The following is a 21621-nucleotide window of genomic DNA, read 5'->3' as shown; positions in this document are numbered from 1 at the left end:
ACATAACATCATTGTTCCCTTTCCTAATGTTTTATTGGGTGTACCTTGTCATTTGCTTTTAATCTCAATCTAAATGTCACCGGCTATTATCCTTTCTTCATTACTCCATTTTGTCATGTTCATGTGCCACTTTGTGCTTGAAAGAATTTCCCCTTAAATTAATTTCCATGATGGGAGAAGTGGAGGGGATGAGACAAAAGAATCCCAGACTGTTGCTTTCAATCAGAGAGAGTAAGTGATGTGGTAATTTGTTAAAAGCACACACACAAAATAATGAATTCAAGTATGTTTGGTGTCGATATTTTACTGGCTCTTTTCAAGTCATCCTGGATAGATAACTAGTTATTGATTGTGAGGCTTAAAAAGATTATGGTCGGGATGAAGTACCAGCGCCATCATAGCTCGCCCCACAAACCTACCAATGCGGATGGTGTTCTGAAAGTTGGAGGATGTCAGCCACTTCAAGTCATCATCTTAAAGGCAGGAATGCTGGTCAGTGAATTTATCCAGAGTGTCTTGGAAAGGACTTTGGTATTGGCAGCTGCAAAATGGCATCACATCATTTAACTTTTAATCTAAAGCAACATGACATTTTGATTTCTGGCATTTATGTTATACCGGAAGATATAAACTATGGATCAGTGTGATATCGTGGATGCTATAAGATGCAGAAAAAAATCCCACCATAAATTCATGCATTCCACCAAGAACATGCTGGTGCTACATGCAACAAATTACTGGTGGCAATTGTGGAAGAGCTTATGTGGTTAAAAAAAATGCCACCAGTGCTTTGCAATGTGTCAGCATTGATGAGATGAAATAAAAAACAATAACAACAAAGCCAAATTAGTCACAAACTATGAAATCAGTTTGGGTAAAATGAGTATCAATGAAATTTGTGTTTATCTAACACATTACTGACACCATTTGATCAATTTATGTTGAAAATTATGTCCCCCTGAATGCTTTCAGATAGAGGGATTTCTCTGGAGGCCAACTATTTCACTCAATCATTCAAATTAAGTAAAGTGTTATTCCATGGTCAATTTGATTATGGCTGATTTATTCAATTGAAATAATGCATCCCCTGCAATGAACCAAATTGTTTGTACTCAATAATCTCTCAATACCACTTCAGTGGCGAGAGATATGAGTTGTTCAAGCATTCTTTCTGTCAGTTTGTGCATACTGGCATGCTAATATAGGGTATGCTTTGAACCTTTTACGCAAGTATAAAAGTTTGCCAGCTATTGCTTTTCATTTTTTCTTGAAGCTGTCATTTACTGAATGTAGAGAGCACGTCACAGCTGAATACACAATTCATGATTTGCAGATTGTGGGACATCTTATGAAGATATGAAAAGAGTGAGTCTGTGTGTTTGTGTTTTTGTGTGTGTACATGTGCATGTAAATCTCTTTTAAATATGGCTTTGATAGTCTTGAACGAAATTCAAATAAAGAAAAGTAAAACAAAGAGAAAGTGTGTGTGTGTGAGTGAGTGATTTTCAAGGTTGACTGCCTCACTTCAGGAATACAATGTAGGTGCTTTCATAGCAAAATATCCTTATTGGAATATTCTTTTTCAGAAAATAATCATTAGAGTGTGTGCAGGCATGTGAATGTTGTGTGGGTGTTGAGTATGAGAGAGATTTAGGCACATGTTGTTTGTGTCAGCAATCGTAGGAAGAATTTTGGCTGAGCTATAGAGCTTCCGAGGATATTGCTTGCCAGTAGAAACCTTGCAACCCAGCTATGAAATTAGAAGTATGACAGTTGGAATCCTCGTCCCCATCAATCAACCAATTTGATGATAATATTTCTCCAGTGCCCCATTCAAGGATGTAGAGCTTACTCCACAAGGGAGGAGGGAGGGAGGGAGAGGGGCTGAGGGTGAATGTTCTGCACAGAGGCAGGAAATTGAATCAGTAGTAGCAGCTGAAACATTTGAGAATTCAGACAAGCTTAATGTCTGTCTGTTGCAGCTACTCACAGTTTGTGCTCATTTTGCCATTCATTTGAATATCCACAGCATTTTCCAAGTCTTCTTTTCGTAGTCTGGTACATACACCAGTTTAAAAATCATGTTCATTTGCATAATGCATGTTACACATTAGAAGATGAACGTGAGTGCAGCAATATTGATTAACATGGCGTTGTATTGTTTATTCCCTCATAGAAAGTGAAGTAGAAAATAGAATGTATGTATTCACTTTGTCTGGCTTTAATCACCTATCCCTTTAAAATTTGCCATTCTGATGTCAGTCAGAATCAAACCTGGCAGTTACAATGTTGTAAATGGATAGGTATTAAAGTAAAGCTCACTTGTAGATAAAGTGTTCAATACCAAACATACACTTCGCCCTTATCACACCTTTAAACAGAGTAAAATTTAACTTATTGCAAGTCGGGTCTAAGCATGAAGTTTGATTTGGGGGTGGGGGAGTGGAGACCTGGAAAATAAAAACGGCAAATGAAGAGAGCTAGGTGATCCATGTGAACAAGTACAAGTGATTTTCCCTCATACTTTGTAATGCGTCAGTCCTCCCTGGCACCGTCAAGTCTCGTACGAGATGGCGACGGGGAGAATTACACCTTGAGCATTCTCCGTTCTCGCTAACACTCTTATCGGCGCGTGTCGGTAAATTTGTCGGGCTGCCCTCTCGAGCGAGAGCAAACGAACAAGTCATTACTGAATAGCGGTCCGCATCTGTGTGATCCGTGTTTGTACAAGAGTTGTCAGGTGGTTGGGAAGAAGCTAGCTGGCTTGTGAGAACCTTACGTGATGGGTAAAAAAAAAGAAAAGAATAGAATATAAGATCCTTCCTGAATGGTGGTGATGGGGGATGGTATGGGTGCATAGCATACACATGCAGACCAATATTTTCTACTGGATAAACCCATTGCCAATGTAGATGTGGTACCTTCTAGACAAAGCCTTTGGGGATTTTGAAAATCTGGCAGGGAATGGGGTAAAAAAGTGTATCCTTTTGAAAGCATACAGTTGGGGGAAGAGAAGAGAAGAAGCTTACTTGTAACTCCATGCGGATGCAGACATAAGGCACACCCAAATAAACTCTATGTGGACATAAACAGAATATATACCACACCCTGTTTCCATGGAGATGCCATGAAGGTAACATGGGACAGTGATGTTGAGAGTGATTAGGCCAGTGCTACATGGATATTTTTTTCCTTTTTTTACCCTTTTTTTTTTTGGTTGCTTATTAGGACTGTTGGTCACACATGCCAGCCATGCAAGACACTCGTGATGGAATAAATTATGCGCTGTTAATGACAACTGGCTACAAGATCATTAGGATATTTATTCTCCTATGCCCCCTTCCCTGTGAAGCTGGGCAAGTCTCAGTGAGTTTTCTTGGGTATTTTTTAGTCAGAATTCCCTTTCTCTGTGATAAACTTCCATTGAAACTCAAATGGAACTATGAAGCACTCATAAAACACTGAGTAAAACTTCACCAAAAAATTACCTTCCGGATTCCTTTCCATTCTACTGGAAAAAAATTTTTTTTGATTTTTTTTTTTTCTGCAGCAGCAGTTCTGCAGATGACTTCAGTCAGGCTTAACAGCTTTCCAATTGAGACATCACTCATCCTTTCCCAGGTGTGCATCTTAGCTCAAAAAGTGAGCCGCAAGCATGTACAAATAACTAGTACATGTACTTGCCTGGTACGATTAAATGCAAATCGCAGGTTTCATACGCTATCAATTTTTTTCCATCCATACTTTTCCTGTTGCCGTAGAAACAATGTTGCCAATCAATAATTCAAGCTCTTTAAAATTGACATTCCATGATGCCTCTGAAATTGAGAAGATTGAATGGCTGTTCAGAGGCAAAACCTCTACTGTACTGGATTGAAAATTTAGCCAATTATATTGATGAATGTGTGTGATTATAGGTAGTTTTACTTAGCCATTATGATCATGAAAATAAGCAGGCTTCATCATCTCCTGTGAAAAAAAATTACTTCGTAATTGGATGCATCCCATGATTACCTGTGCATGTTGTCCAGCGTTTCAGCATGCACCACTGCATATAACTTCCTGTTAAAATGACAATGGCTGTGAGCTACTGGAGCTGTTTTTCAAGGAGTCATTTTTTTTGTCCCTTTTTTTTGTTTTTTGGTTTTGCTGTCATCATAAAAATGGTTGAATGCTTTTCATGGAACGTCATCAACTTTGTTTTAGAGATGAGTGGTGACATTCATCAAAGTTTAAAAGTTTTTTTTTTTTTTCCAGACAAGAGCTCTTCCTGCTTTTGAATTATTAGGGGTGCAACAGGCGAAAAAAAAAAGAAGAAGATATAATAGGAGAGGTGTGAAGAGTCTATGTTTTTCCATCAAGCCATTCTGCGTAACTGAACCCACGTGCTTATCTTTCGATGGGCTGGCTTCCCCTCTTTGCATTCACGCTCGATATTTACTCACTCCCTCTGGAATAAGATGTCGCCCACAGACACTGGCTTCATCGGAAAATTGTCCGTGCGCGATGGGCCCAAGTCAAACATGAATTGCGATCGAGATTGAAACCACACCCCGATGTTATTAGGAAATTGTCGGTCCTGTGTTTATCTTTACTTTGTGTGTGTGTGTCCAAAAAGAATGGATATTGGATTGTCCAATTTTCTCTCGGCACACCAAGAAAAAAAAAAATAATACAGAATCAAGTTTTGCAACCATGACAACACTTGTCTCAAACTGATGAACCTCACTTATTTTCTTACCTTCTTTCAGGAGTTGAAATTGTCTTTCACTGTTTTAACATGTCATCAAGTATTCCTCTCCTCATTTTGGAGAAGAAAAAAGTAAGATTCCCTTCCATTCCAAACTGATATTGATACCATGGTATGCACTAGACATTGTCAGCATTATATCATCATTTTTGGTGTGTGATATTATAGTAGACACAAGAAAGTTGAGAAACAAAGGAACAAGTATAAACTGTGACAGAAACAGATAGATAGAAAGATAGATAGAAAGATAGATAGATAATTAGTGGAAAAGTGAGCAAAGAAAATGGGATTCCATCGGGAGTCGAACCCGAGACCTCTGGATTGCTAGACCGGTACTCTACCGACTGAGCTATAGAAAGCCCTAGTACAGTGTTCGTCCCAGAAACCCTTAATTCTTGATGCTCGGGTGGTCAGAAGCTATAGCAGTGTGTATGTGTGTGACACACACGCACACACTTAAACCTGGCATAAACCCGAAGGATAATTCAACTTGGGGATAAATGCAAGGGATCACCGAAGTGATGCAGCTTTTTGAGTTTGTAACAAATAAAGACAGAATAAACTGACCAGAAAATATATATACTATTAGTGGAAAAGTGAGCAAAGAAAATGGGATTCCATCGGGAGTCAAACCCGAGACCTCCGGATTGCTAGACCTGTGCTCTACCGACTGAGCTATAGATAGATAGATAGATAGATAGATAGATAGATAGATAGATAGATAGATAGATAGATAGATAAATGGATAAATAACATAGATAGAAAAAAATGGACATAGAAATTATATAGAATGATAGAGATCAAGAGAGAATAAAGGAATGTTACTGAATAAACAAACAAAAAATCAAGATATCTGAAATATCTATTAAGCAGTGTGTATTTTTTTGTTCTTTGTGCCAAGAAATGAGAGTTTTTGCAACAAACATGAGCTCTGTATTTAAAACACCAAGAAATGAGAGTTTTTGCAACGGACATGAGTTCTGTATTCAAAACAGCAAGCAGTGATATTTTCCTACTCATGGATATGTTTTCTTCCTCTTTCTTCAGCTCGTTTCCTAACCATTTCTATTCTTTCTGCTTTGCATTTGATCTCCCGACAGTCAACACGGCGAACCCCCTCTTCCAGTGCCGATTCGGTCTGCGCGTCAACATCACGGTCAAACAGAACGACTGCCACTACCCGGTCTCGCCCGAGGGCATGGAGTGCCTGGATCATGGTGTCTGCTTGACGAACGTTGCCAAGGTAGGGTAGGGGCTCGGGGGAACATCCTGACCACTTGTTGCGTGAACTAGCACCGAGTACAATCTCCCTGTAGTGTAGTCAATCTCCGTCCGAGTGGCCAGCCCTGGGATAAAATCTGTGTCTGTACAGCAGCCTCTCTTGTTATTTTTTGATTCCTCTCAGCTATGATTGATTGATAAAAAAGGGAGAATGGACAACTTGTTCTTTGATGTTTTACAATCATATGTATATATCATTTTGCGTGTCTTTGTTGCATCTCCTCAAGGAAGTACCATGAAAGTGGAAATTTTCGCAGTGTGGAAATTTTTGCGCATTTCGTGCAACCAGTAGCTAGCGCAAAAATAAAACCATGAAAACATTTTTGCATGTCGTATGTTCCAGTAGTTAATATCCTTATTCCGCGGAATAAAAAACACACAAAATTCATCTTACCCGGCGAAGCATGAAAATATCCACTTTTACGGTATGTTGATATCTACCGAAGATGAAATGTATCATGCGTTACAGCTCCTTCTACCCAAAAGATGTGTGTACCCCTCCATACACAGAGGCACACACACACACACACACATACACACGCGCGCGCATGTGCGCGCACACACACACACACACACACATGTAATCAAATGTGTGGTGTACATTGGACACATACAAAGGCACCCACATAAATGTATTGCTCTCTGAGGGAGTGATATCATTCAGTGTGATTCTTGTGGGAATGTGTTGTGTGTGGGTGTGTGTCTAAGTGTGTATGCCTCCTTGCCTTGTACATCTATCACCTCTGTATTACCCTAATCTGAATTTCAATCTCCAGTAAATGGTGTGAAATTCCTCTTTCCAGTAAGTATCGGTTGACATTAAGAGAAAGCCCTACATACTGTAGGCTTGTTGCAATGTGCTGAACAAATATTTCTTCTTATTGTCTTAATCTAAAGGGCTATATAGTCTATCACAAAAATGATCTTGTGTGGGTAGTTGGGTAGGCTCTTCACCAGGTTAGCATACTGCACTTTTCTGATACAAGTGAGTGAAATGAGATCTTTAATGTGCTTGGGTTGTTACTCTCTCACACAAGGGATCTCCATTTAATGTCCTATCCGAGGGACAGTGTTTTTCCCTTTTAGTAGAGGGGACAGTATAATTACACATGACATTGGTCAGCTAGACTTGGGAATCAAACCTGGGTCCTGTGGATCTGGAGGCAGATACACCTCTGACTGAGCCACATCCCCACCCTTTTAGGAACTAAAATCCTGTTAGATCCTAGATGCAAATTCAAGCTTGACTTTTTGAATTTCATTTGATGCCCTACTTGCCCATTGCGCCTGATTTCTTCATATATTGCTGGTCTTTGGTAACATTTCCTATTGAAAAGAAAAGCAAAACATAACAAATTTTAATGCGTACATCATGAAGAGCTTATCTTGGAATAGATGTAATAAAAATGAAATGTAGAGTATCAAGTGAATAAACTTTAATCAACAAAGGTATTTGTTGGCTTTGAAATGCAGATTAATTTGCAAATCTTTGCCAAGTTGCAGGTACTCCATAGGAGTGAGTGTGCACCACTATTGAGTATCTTTGATTTCCTAACCTGTTGAGGATGAACTGAGTTTGCTATAACATGCAAATCCCATAGACACCTGCCTGAGTACACTTGGGACTAGTCTTCAACGAGTTTAATGCACGAATACCCAAAGTGTCCTGGAGTAATTTCACATCTATGCACTTCTGTGCTCTTCTCACATAATTTTTTTACCCATCTGAATTATGCTTTGGGCGGGAGGGGGGGGGGGGATGGAGGGGGAGGGGGACGGGGAAGGGGGGGACATACACTGTAGCAAGCCGTCAAGTCTTTTCCATTCTTGCGCTGTATCTTCTCAAACACTTTCACTCTTTAGCAGAATGCCTGCCCAAACATTGCCATCTGGGTGAATGTCATGAAGATGACATGATGATACTCTTTGGTATGGAGCGGGGGTGTAGAGTTTCCAAAATATCTCCGCACTACTGTATACGCCGTTATTTTCGCGTACAGATATTTCGCGAATGACGAGGTCATAGACATTTTCGCCAGATGTTGTTTTCGTGAATTGACGCCGATGCTTACATTAATGCTCTATTAACAAAGCACATGGAGACAGTTTTGCCTGTTTTTAAATTTGTGATCCGACTGCAATTCCCGAAATTTGCGAAAATTAAACCCTCGCGAAAAATAGCAGCTTATACAGTATTATGTACCCATTCCTACTTATCTATCCATTTCTCGGTCTGTCCGGGTTTTTTTTTTTTTTTTCATTAGTTATGTATGCATGTTTTTCCCTTTGTATTTGTATGTCAATATTTCTAGCAATTTGCCACAGTCAGATGATTTATGTCTAGCTGTAACCGTTGGGTTCACAAGTTTCTGGGTTAACAGTGATATACCCCCCCCCCCTTTTTACCCTACTAGAAGAAAAACATGATGACATATATCTTTTTATATAATGCTTCTATCATATATTTGGTCACATTTTCTTTATCTATCAAAAAACAAACAAACAAACAGGGACAACTTGCAGATATCTCTGCTTTGTGGCTAAAAGTAAATATCCATCCTAAGATTCAAACTAAATTGCATAACATCCGTTGGTGTTAGACAAACACCAAGCACTTGTGAGGACTCTGATGGCAGCAGTATGCATTTCTCTGCTTTGACAAGGAAAATTGTGTTTTTTTCTCTGGGAGGAAATAATGGATTTCTTTGGTTATATTACAACAGCAACAACAGAAACTCACACTAACTTCAGTCGCGATACAAGTCAGCATGGGTACATCTTTCCTTCATTCCGTTCCCAAGTGTATTTTCGAGGAAGGGAGAGAAAGAGAGGAGCTTTTGACCCCTGCCTGATCTTGATTTATGGGTGATTAGCCTAGAATTGATGTAGTGTGATGAGGATACTGGAAGCAAAGAAAACCACAGAGAAACCGCTATCTCACCATGCCATCTTGCATGGTCTCCGGAAAAAAGAAAAAAAGAGAAGAAAAAAACCACCGAAGGTTGCCTTCCAGCAAACAGCTTATTTTCAGCTATCTCGATGATCCAGTTAAATTTCTATATTTTCCATACACCCACCCGCCCACACACTCACGCATACACACACACACACACATACATGCACACACAAAACTGATATATATCATTATGTACATGGCTTTGCATGCTTTAACATATGGCCACAATTCATATAACAACTCTAAGATATAAGTTTATCCTAGATTTGATTCCATGGCATTAAGTAAAGGTGAGAATGAAACTTTTATAGATGAACATTTTCTTTCAAAGTTTCATATATCTGAAAGTGTGTTCCATGGCAATAAATGAAAGTGAGAATAGGACCATTTTAGTTAGCTGAACTTTTATAGATCTACACTCTCTTGTAAAGTTTCATTTATCTGAAAGGGCATTGGAAGAGCTCAAAATCTGAAAATACCACAATCAACATTTTTAGTTTAGCATTTGACCAAAAAAAAAAAAAAAATTGCAAACTTTCATTTTCATACTAGTTTCCTGTCATGCAAAATTTTTGAAGGTTTTCACCATGCAAAAATATTGTACTTGTACAGCATAAGAAAAAAAATGACTGTGGTGTTGATGCATGCTGCTGTGAAGTGGTCAAAGTTTTGTTTTTGAACATTCACCTTTACTAATCTACCTGTGTTTAAAAAAGATAAAACAACTCTCAAAATAGGTTGTTTTTTTCCTCTGATAATTTGAATGACAATGGCAGTATCTTATACCTGTCACCAGAGGAGGTGAATAACCTTGTATCTACCGACACAGAATGCAGGAAAGCTGAGGGTTTATCTCCTTCCCAAGCTCAAAAGCATAACAGCAACTCATCCACCCGTGGAGTAACTTTTTATTTGCGCTTGTGAAATATGTGAAAGATGAAATTGCAAAGTCAAGATAAGTAGACATAAAGATCCTGGGCTTAAGATAAAGTATAGCAACTTAAGAAAAAAAAAAATCAGTCCTAGACCCCTGGATAAAAGAGTAGAGTCATGTATGCATTAACAAGTTGCACTTGTCCATGATGCAAATGTGCCTTAAACTGACTCTTGCATGCACAGAGTGATAAAGAGAAATCGGAAAATACTCAGAGAGAATAGATGAATAAAGAGGAAAAATTGATTGATTGATTAATTTGAATTTATTTTGTGTTCACAAGAACAAAAAGCTAACATAATTAAGTTACAATGATTATACACTGTACAATAACAAATTGTCTTTTTGACATACAAAAAATAATCAAAACACATACTGTGATAACATATACATTTGCAACAAATGCTAAATAAATAGTAGTTATGAGAAACAGAGGGGAGCCTAAAACAAAATCACAGCTTGTAGTACTGAGGCACCTGAAAAATAAATCACATCATAACGAACAGTCAAATAGCAATAGCAACAAAGTATAATATACCAGAATGGTATAAAGAACTACAGCTAAAACTGAAACTGATACTGAATCTCCGCATGATGACAGAAAGGTGGGATGAGAGGATACGAAACGAGAGGAATCGATGAGACAAGATTAGAGGGGAAAGAAGAGATGGAGAGAGGAAATGATATTGAGCAGGAGGATCGATAATTTCAAACAAAATATCTTTATAATAGTGATAATCTTTGTAAGAAAGAGAGAGACAAACATATAAATGGATATATAGACAGACAGACAAACAGATAGACAGACAGACAGACAGACAGAAAGAAGGTGAGATATAAACACATACATAGATAGACTGATAAATGGATAGAGTGAAACAGAGAGGGATAGATAGAGTACGAGAGAAGGAAAGTTAAGTGAGGAGTAGGAAAGATTGAGAGGGGAAACTTAACCTTATATTGATTGCGTCCGGTTCGAGGTTTGAAAAGCGCTCTGTTTGGACATGTTTGGGCAGATTGTTTTGACGAAATGATTCGACACATAGCCAAGCGTGTATACCTTGAGTAATCGACTGCTGAGGTTCCCACGACAGCTGTCCGCATTGATGTGCCAGCGTGCGCAATGCACAGAGCCACAAAGATGATAGGTTGCTTTCTGGCAAATGTGTTTTTTTTTTTTTTTTTTTTGGGGGGGGGGGGCATGGCAGTTGATTACACCCGAGGCCCAAATGTGCAAATGCATGGTAAGAAACAGATAGATGGTGAGTAGGAAAAAAGGTTGTTGTCTTTAATGGAATACCATCTAAACCAGGAATGTTTGTGTGCATGAAACTTTCATGAATTTTGCGAAGAGCCAAGATTCGCAAAAATTCATAATGCATCGAATGCTGTACACACTGTATACTAGCAGTGCGCGTTCATTTTTTTTCTTTTAATGATGCTTACTTAGTACTAGTAGTGTGCATTTAGTTTTGTTGGTGTTTTATATCGACCAGTAGTATGTGCTCAACAAATCCCTTTTAATCAAGGTACATGAAGTATATACTGTAATTTATTCATGGTCGGCAATTCATGAAAGTTTGATGCTGCAAAGTTCGATGCTGTAAAAGAGGCAGGGTGCTCCAATTTGCAAAAGTCTCATGCCAAGAAAAATCATGGTTTTACAGTATTCATGCCCAGTGACAAAGCTCATACTTACATATTTGTGAGCACATCCCCTCCCCAAACACACACGGAAACACTTATTTATCATATACGTATATCTTATAATAATGTTGCTCGATCTCTTTTTTGTCCATGATCAATTAAAGATGTGAAGTGATTACATCATCATCTCACTCGTTCACATATTCATATCTACTGTTTGAGAAATGGTTCACAAAAATGAGTGAATCTTTAAAATTTCATCAATCCCTACTTTTAATAAAATTTTGATCAAATTTTCACTGTTGTGCTTGCAAAGTTTTACCCTCCCTCTTTTCAGATTTATGTTTAACAGGTCCAGAATTCCCTTTAACTCTTCATGTGCCATGGTGGAAACCCCCTGTGTGCCACATTATTATGAGATACCAACGTTGTCATGCTTTGAGAAAACATTCTGTTTTTCAAATCTATGATACTTCTATAGATTTCTGTTAAGCTCGACGTATAGTAAGTAAAGTTGTAGAGAAAACGCCAAGCTTTGCTTTGATGTAAATTGCATGACAAATCTATGATTGTTTTTCTTTAAATGACTAGTAGCTAATTTACTGTAAAGGCATGACTTCTGCACACTAAACCGTGACAGAAGCTTAGAATTTACACGCAAATCCAGTACGTAACGCCACTTGTTAGTCAATCACCACATAAAATGCAAGCTATATGTGAGAGGAACGGAAGCGCGAGAAACGCTTTCATTGTACTGAGGCATTTGGCGATTTATCGATTGGTTTGGGCGGGTTTGTGCGTTTGAGCAGAATATGCAAACTTGGCATGCCGTCGACTGAGTCGGACGTGCAAACATGGCACTTAAAGAGTGAAAGAACCAGAACTGAGTACCATCTGACATGTAAGGAAGATATTTGAGTACAGATGATGGCAGTGACATGGATATTTCTCTTCACACAGCATGATTTCATCCTTCAGTTGCTTTGAGTCCAAAGTGAATGAATGAAATCAATCTCACTAAATGCCCAGATTGAAACGTATTTCTCTAACAAATCAGGAAAGATGTTATGAAATGATTCAGCAGAAACAAGACGGTCCCAGCAGGACATCCAATTTCCAGAGCCAGTTTTTGTCCTCACTCGATTGTCAGTTTACCCACAGGAGTTCTTGAGGGGATACAATCATTTTTCTGTCCCGTTTTCTCTGAACCCTTTCCTAGAATCCGTGCTACTGTTGTCAGGAGTGGTTTTTTTTCCTTTGCTCAATATATGTTTGCACTGTGTTACTCGCGACAATTCTTCCCTGTGTTATTGATTTGTTGAGAAATACCACAAAATCCAAGAATCGATCTGTACACCAGTACGTAGTCCATCGGTTGTGACAGGCATTTTGTATTATCTGTCAGGAAAGGGGGGGGGGGGAAACCCCATGGAAATTATCATATCGCGGTTGGTGTGAGGGAATTACGTCAAGTGATTGTGGGCCTCAAAAAATTGGCAAATCAACTAGCAGAAAGAATACTGACGGACAGCTGCCTTTCATAGGCACGTGGTTATTTGTCAAAAGCAAACATGCATGCATGCACACATGTGCGCAGGCATTCAGATATACATAATGTACACACACATACATATAAACACATACACCCACATCAGTATGAACATACATACACCTCGTATACACAACCGCAGGTTTATCTAATATATCCACACAAGCATGTGTAAACATATGAGCACGCAATTATTGATCAGCAGTTGGGATCTTACAAATTTCATTTGTAGAGGGAGACAAATTGTAGAAAACTCATCGTCTGAATTTCCTCAAACTTTACTGATTTGTTCTCATGTTTCTGCATTATTTTGCTGAACCCACATATATATTTGGAGGTAAATTCTCCTGTAAGAATATAGCAAGGTCTCTCAAAACTCATTGGTTTTCTGCCCACAATCATGGGATTGATTAACACTACTCAATGCAAACAAGTATTTGCAGATTTTCAAATCCACAGCGGCCATCTTGGAGAAAGGATATCAGTCTGTCAGATTTTATCACGTACTGTACACGGCGAATATTTTGCAGGGTTTTTATTTTCGCGAATTTCGCGAGTCAGGTGCTATTCGCGAAATTAAAGACATGGGAATATGATGACCCTGATCCCAATATGAATGTGACGCACACGTGTACATTTCTCCGTTCAGTACAGTACTCCACAATCGTGAATTTAACCACTCGCCAAATCGTCAGGAAGTCGTGATTCGCGAAAATTTAGACTTGCTAAATATATGGCATATACAGTATTATACCTCTACCAGACAGGCTTTGAGTGTGGAATGATGTGCTCTTTAAAAAAAAAAAACAAACAAACAAACAAAAAATTCCCCGAATGGTTTGTGACAAGAGTTATGTTAACATTATGCTCCAAAACTTTAAGTTTAGCTGGAACTTTTAAACTTTGATGACTAGCTGGTCATTTTGATGATTAGCAGGTAGTATCATGTGAGCACACTTAAAGTTAGCTGTCTTAAACATTACTCCTTGATTAGAGTCACAAGATTTCTCAGGGTGTATGCTCTATCCACGAGCCATGGGGTGGGGGGGGGGGCACTGGTAGTTTAGCATCATGCAGACACAGTAATCAACAAACTCGAAAGTTGGCATGACCTCTCTGTGAACCCTATCTCCCATCAACTTCTCGGTCAACCTCCAGAGCGTGTTGTGCACAACTATATACATGATCATCGCACCATGATCAGGTTTAATTGCTAGTGCTGCATGCATGTATTTCTTTCAGTTCTGTAGTTTTATCATAGAGTGGAACTCTCGCTTGAAAGTTCAGTGTTTGAGATTGGGTGTCCGTGTGGACGTGCGTCGTAGTTTAGGGGGCAAGATCTTATCATCAATGATAAGCTACCATCAATAATTAGTTTCCATGTGAACTTAACTAGTGTCTCCTGAGTAAACATTCCTAGCAAAACTGAGAAGCCAACAGGAGAAACCTTTTTTATCCCCTCATAATTCAGCTTCAGAGCGATGCTGCAATCTAGGGGGAATTATAGCTTGGATAGATGTGTGAGTATGTGTATGTGTGTGTTGTGTGTCCTGTTCTGCCTTTCATTGATGAATGGCTTGTGCAGACTTTGTGACATTTTGACATGCATTGAGATTCACTAGGCATGAAATGGCATGCTTTCCCTTTCCCTTTCAGAGAAAAAAAAAATGGAGAAAAATGAAAATGGTACACCCAAAGAGAGAATTGCATTTGTATGCTCAATGTGACAAGTAATTAACAAACTACATACCAGATTCCTGAACATCTCCTTTACAGATTTGATATTTTGTGTGCTTTTTTTGCATTAAAGAAGCTACTATGACTGTCGGTCTCGCTTCAAATGTGATTAGCTGCTCTAGATTCAAACACATGTTTTCGTCAGATTAGGAATATGAACTAGTTTACTTACCAGGCATCATTTTCTATCTAATGCTATGTTAGTTTGTTATATTAGTCTTTTTTATACTCCTCACCGCCCCCCCCCCCAAATGCCGCCACCAGACAAAACAGATCGGAGACATTTAATTAGAACAGTCGTGACATATTTGCCAAAAAGTGCCAAATTAATGTCTAACATAGACTGCAAAATAATGACTTCCTTTACATTGAAGTTTTCCAGCTGTTATCTTCCACGAGAATCTCAATGTTACAGTTCTCAGCTGTGCTCATTCCTTCCATCATAAATTTTATCCTGCTGAGGGTATTGAAAAAACACAAATCACAGAGAATTATTGCCCTCCTTTTCTTCTTTATGGCCTTGTTCTTCTCTTTTATCAAAAACAGACTAAAAAGAGAGAGGAAATAGAACAAGAAAAAAAGTGTCTCTTGCGATGAGCCTTGATATATGTGTGACTGAATCCCCCAAGAACAGGCATTACAGCCGTATTTCATTCTCATCTTTGAGATTAGGAATGTGGAAATCTTTACAGGAGACGGTAACATGACATTTTAATCAACTTACTCATCAGGTGTAGCAGGTTAATGTGGTGCAAAGAGAAATCTGCTAGACACATTATGACTTTGAGGACAGGAAAAGCAAAAATGTAACAAATAAGTCTATGATTTTTTTTTTATTCAGAAACAGGATGTCTCCCATTTTACGCCGTAAGACCTTTTGCCGGTATCATTACCTGGTACCCTAGAATAATTGGGAACTATTTTGTAGCATGTATCATGAATTTTGATCGCAACAAAACTTCATGCGAATACCAATTTGCCTGTTAAACCACACTCTTTGTTGGGTGATTAAAATAGATCAATTCTTGACTGCTGAATATATGAGGCTCTTTTCCTCATGAATGCCCAAGTGGGTAAAGTATCATACAGGGAAAACCCCGTTATGAGGTAACCGGGACCATGGATTTTGATTACCCTTTTCTAATTGGTACCTCATAAACATACTTAAATGAGACCAGCTAAATAGAGTTCTGTAAAGCAAGAAGTATTTGCAGCATGAAATTTTCGTAAATTGGAGCTGACGACCTTTTTCAAAGCATTAAATTTTTTTTTTCACGAATTGCCAATGGCATCCAATGCATTATGGCATAGACAAGAACTTTCGTGTGCATTTCTATTTCTCAAATCTTGAGTTGTGGTTTTACAGTAATGGAAAATAATTACTGTTGAATTCACCTTGTAAAAAGTGGTTACATATATCTGTTTGTTTGTTTTTTTTAAATACCAATCACATTACAGTCATTAAGCTACAACAAGTATGTCAGAGGATTGCATAGAACACTGTTACAAAAGATCATACAACTTTTTTTCCCCCAATCTCTCTAACACTGAAGGATGGAGTATAGGAGAACACTCAAGATTTACCAATAATTGCACCAAAAAGGAGAGTGAATCCATGAGCCTAGAATTTGTTGGGCTAGCTTGCGAGCTTGATATCTCCGGTCCTTTTTTTTTTATGCTTTGTCTACGGTAGATCCTCTCTCCGATACATTCTTCTCTTTGCTGGCAGTAACATTGCATTTCCTGTGATGAGCCCAATCCTGCCGCTCCTGTCACCAAATCAAGGGCCCCCCGCTATAAGACTTCAATTTGCTCTCCAGTTCTAGCTTCCAATGAGGGAAATGCATGTTAGCAGCCCCGCCGAACAGAGTTTGCGCTCCCTCTTCATGTTTATCCTTTAAATTCTGCAGCCTTAGATTGTCCATTTGCCTGTTTATTGATCTTTATTGGTGCCTGAGTGCTTGCTTGGATTGCAAGACACCGGTAGCTCGAGCGGTAACCCTCCACTCCCCCCCCCCCCCCCACCTCATTTTTCATCAGTCGAGAATGCAGCTTGAATGGAACTGATTAAAACAGTGCCCAGTTGTTGGGATGTGAATTCAGATACAATTTCTTTGCACAGCTCTCTTTTCCATATCGCAAGTCTTGTATTACTCACTGTGAAATGTAAACTCCTCTGAATAGAAATCATGAAGGGTACAATCAGATCGCAGCTGTCGTATGCTCTCCCTAGTGGTGTGCAGAATGTGGCCTGATTGCTGCTCGTTAATGGCAGTGTGTAGCTTGGACATGAAAAGTTTGTGAGCTTTATGTAGACAGCCAATATCTGAGATCCAGCTCATTTCAAATCAAAGCACATTCATGTGCAACCTGAAAATGCATTAGGCAGATGGCTGTGTGCGATTGCATATTGCAGTCTAAATCCTTCATTTCAGTCATGAGAAGTTTTGAGAAGTGATTGTCTTCTCTAACGTAATCTGCAGCCTTTCAGATGTTTTGTTGATGTGTGATGTTGTCCGTCAAGTAAGCATAAAGAAACTTGGGGTGGGGCTTTAATACTATATGGCTTGCTTTTCATGCAAGTCTGTCTTTTACAGAATTGCATAGATTGGTTTGTGGCAGGACACTAGATACCAAAAAATCTTATCATTTGTGATGACATCCCCAACTCAGGCTGAGAATAAAAGAGGCATATACGGGAGGCACAAGTGACGGAAGTTGCACCATTCTCTCTCTTCGGTGACATTGCGTAGTCCTGTAAGAGCATAATATGCCACATCACCATACTGCGCGTTAGATCAGCGGATCACCAATAGTATCTCTGTCGGTTTGCCGATGTTTTATGCATGAAGGTCCAGGGGGAAAAATTTCTGTATTTCAATCATGTGTTAGAGAAAGCGCCATCATCCAGTTTTAAACATGATTGATGCGTGTCACATTTTTGCGTGCCGTTGTACTTGTTGAATTGCCTCTCAATCAGTTATCAGTGTGAGACAGAAGCCAATAAACCAAATGCAGCCTGCAGGCTTTCAGATCAACTTCATTGTTTCTTATGTCCTTGTGTGGTTCTCTTATTTCCCCTCCCCCTTTTCTACGCTGTCCATCCTTACTTTGCGACCTTGCAGAGCAAGTACACCTGCAGCTGTTGCCATGGTTACACTGGCGATTACTGCCAGGAGTTGGACGGATGCGCCAACCACCAGTGCGCGGAGGGGGCCCAGTGCATGGACGTGGTGCAGGGGTTTGAGGGCCATGCCTACGAATGCCAGTGTCCCGAGGGGCGGAGCGGGGTGCACTGTGAGGTGGACGTGAACGAATGCGACAGCAATCCCTGCGTCAACGGCGTCTGTGTAGATCGACCTGGTTCTTTCCAGTGCTATTGCGTTCCAGGTGAGTTTGTGCATGCTGTGATGGTATGCTTTTGAGATGGTTATTCTAGAGACAAATCATTCTGAATAATAGTAAGAAGACAAGAGCACGAACATTTGAGCTAAATTGTTGTTTCATGACACTATTGAGGCCTGTTACACTATCGGCAAAGAACTAATATCGTTTTACAAAAAATATATGGCATGTGGTAAGAAATATTAAGTGCAATGTCCTCCTTGAAAATACAAAAAAAGTATAATGCTTGTCCTTAGCTTGTGTTTTCTTTGTCTTAATAGTATCATGAATCATCCAGCTAGCTATGACAACACACAGTAACATATTGAACCATGTTATTATCATATTTTTCTAAGGTTTTGATTCAATATTTAAGAAACAACAACCACCATTTGTTAAGTTAAGGCAACTTTTCATTTCCAGTCAGTGATTTGGGTCATGCTCAAACTTGCTCTAAATTGTCAATCCCCACCCCATTACTTTAAGCTCACAATAGAAGGATGGGTCTTGCATGGAAACGCATTGCAAAACTTGGAAGGAATGACACTTCATAGAATGAAAGATGACGATACAGTTACAAACATGATGACTTTGCAGTATCATGTATCACAACAGACAAGTTGGGGTGTTGCAAGAAAGTTGCAATCAATTGCAACTTGCAACTGATTGTCACTGGCCAATCAAAATCATTGTTGCATGCATGTCTTCTTAATAGGGCAGACCCTGAGCCAATCAGAATGGTTGTTTCAAAATTAGCAATTATTTGCAATTGATTGCAACTTTCTTGCAACACCCCAAATGATGCAAATGAGAAAGTACACTTCAAAAGATTTCCATCACTTCCGAGTGAGAAACTAATTTAGAATTGTGCCTGCGAAGGAGTCGTGTAAGGCGTAGGGCGGAAGCCAAGCAACGGGAAGTAGAATTTATGCAGGCAGTAAAGGCCAAGAATTATAATGTTAGAACAAATGAGCTAGAATGTGGTGGGGAATCCACACCATCGAGGCAGCTGTCCTGTCACCGACATCCCCTTGAACTTGTACAGCTTGTTACCTGTCGCTCTTCCTACTCATCCCTATAGCTTGCAGACACGAACCAAGGCATATGCTTAACAGCACAGACTCCTTTACGACCGACACGGGTTTGTGTTTGCAAACTACTAGCATCCCCTGAATCCCTGAATGACCTTTAACCCTTCTCTGTGCCAAGGAGTTAAATTGTCAATGCACAAATTTCACAAACAACCCGATAGGCAAGTAATATAGTGCGGTAGGCAGAGGTTTAAGAATGTGATTATAGAACCAGCCCCCTTCTTTAACCCGTACTGTGCTATGTTTGCTGATTTGCACTCTCACTGGAATGCTTTCTTCGCCAATAAGCACAGATGTTCAGATGGCAACAAATGGAGATTACCTAATCCCCTCAAATCCTATTTTGTCGCCGTGGTCTTCCTTTGGGACTGATCAAGGCATGTTACTACACCTGACTGGGCTTGCTAACTCTTCAACTACGTCAAGTTTGGATGGATTACTGAAGGCTGATAAAAAAAACCCCCAAACAAAAACAAACGAAACGAAACAAAACAAAAAACAAAACAAAGCCTGGCACATTGAGATAAGTGCCTGGGCATGTAAAGGGTTAACTCTTACCATTCCCCACATTGCTTGCTATTAAAAGTGCTGCCCGGTCACTGTCCCTTCCCTCCAGCGTCCACCACTGACGGATGGCATCCCACCAAATAGGGTAGAGAGGCATGTCTAGTGGGATCTTGTCCATAAACAGGTTCTAAACACAGTGCAATGAGGGCATCGGAAATGTCGCTGATTAACGATGCAGAAGTGGAAAGGGACAAAGAAAAGAAATCACTTACATGGCAGATGGCATTCTGTTGTGTACTCCAGGGTTTTTTGCAGTCACATATTGTTGGGTACTTCAGTAGTTTGTGATACTCCATTGGTGCATATGCATTCAGCATTTAGGCATGTGCTCTTATCTGTCCTCTCCCTCCAATTATCATTTCTTTTATGACATTGAATGCAGTAACAAGGAGTTTCATTCTCTTTAACCCATTGAGGATGGTTTGATTTTGCTACAACACAAATTTCCCACAGACATCTGCCCGAGTATACTCGGGACTCGTCCTCAACGGGCTAATAATTTTGAAAAGTTTTTCTTGGCTTTGCAAACTTTGTACAGTAAATTTGATATTCAGGATGTAAAACTTTTTTTTCATGATTTCACTTTGTAAAACACTATCAGATATATGAGCTTTTCCTTGGGCACGGTAGAGCTAGGAGAGGAACAGAATTGTTAGGTTTGATGTGCAAATGATGTAATCTGCTATAGATGTAGCATTTAATTTTGGTAGGAGGGATAGCCGTGTCATGACAAGCCCTGAACGTGAAGCCCTCTACAATGGCACCCCCCCACCAAAAAAGTAACCCTACATCTAGTTTTAATGGAATTTCTGGGAGCTTGTCATAGCCCACATTTAATAGGGTCTATTAGAAAAGCTTTGCATTGTTTTAAAGGTACTTTCCACTTTAAAAATTGAAGGGCATGCATTTAAAAAAAATTATGTAGGTACAAGGTACCCCCTTGTATTTTAAGCGGTAACTAGATCAATAAATTTTTTCTGTACTGCATTTTGTTGTCTTTTTCTAAAAGATCCTGATGAGTGTTAAAGATTCCTAGATGTGACAAGCTACCATTATTTGTTTTTCTCAATTGCAACAAATAAACAAACCATAAGTTTTCTCATGGCTCAGTTTTTGAATACAGCACATTTCATTTATATCCAGTAATTTGTAAAGTTTCTTCCTCTTCAGCGTTTGATACTCAACCCATTGAAGACAGGTTGATTTTGCTACAACACGCATTTCTCTAGACACCTGCCTGAGTATACTTGGGACTTGTCCTCAACGGATTAATACCACATTCACTTGTACTACTTTTTCCCTAATCATCATCTTCCTCTTTTTTTTTTCCTTTTTTTTTATATTGCATGAAAGTTATATCATCAAATGTATTGTCATCACAATCCCATTTATTGATCATTGCTCATCTCAAAAGGGGCTTCTAGGATCAAATAGGTCACTCAATCTTTATCATTAATAGTTTCTTGAAATGTTGGGATATTTAACTCTGAAGTGTGTGTTTCGAGAACAAACATGGCTACACAGTGTATGTAGCCATGAGGCTACTACTTCTACTACTACGTATTAACCTGTTGAAAAGGAGCTGATTTTGCTACAACACGTATTTACCGTAGACACCTGCCCGAGTATACTCGGGACTCGTCTTCTGTGGGTTAAGCTTTCAGACGATTACTGCAGTCTGTAGCTTTTAATAGCTGTTAATGCTTCCTGCATAGCTCAAGGGCT

General features: G+C 39.3%; 1 protein-coding gene across 1 annotated transcript in view; it reads left to right on the top strand.

Annotated features, from left to right (window-relative positions):
• Nucleotides 1–378: 378 nt before the first annotated feature.
• LOC140229168 (uncharacterized) overlaps nucleotides 379–21621 on the top strand; it is a 35635-nt gene continuing 14392 nt past the window's right edge. The window contains exons 1-3 of the mRNA XM_072309471.1: nucleotides 379–451; nucleotides 5851–5993; nucleotides 17980–18244. Of these exons, the coding sequence (XP_072165572.1) occupies nucleotides 379–451; nucleotides 5851–5993; nucleotides 17980–18244 (481 nt within the window). The remainder of the gene's footprint in view (nucleotides 452–5850; nucleotides 5994–17979; nucleotides 18245–21621) is intronic.

This window comes from Diadema setosum, chromosome 1 (genome assembly GCF_964275005.1).
Source record: "Diadema setosum chromosome 1, eeDiaSeto1, whole genome shotgun sequence".
NCBI classification, from domain to species: Eukaryota; Metazoa; Echinodermata; class Echinoidea; order Diadematoida; family Diadematidae; genus Diadema; species Diadema setosum.
Note: the sequence above shows the minus strand (reverse complement) of the source record. Positions and strands in the feature narration are given on the sequence as shown.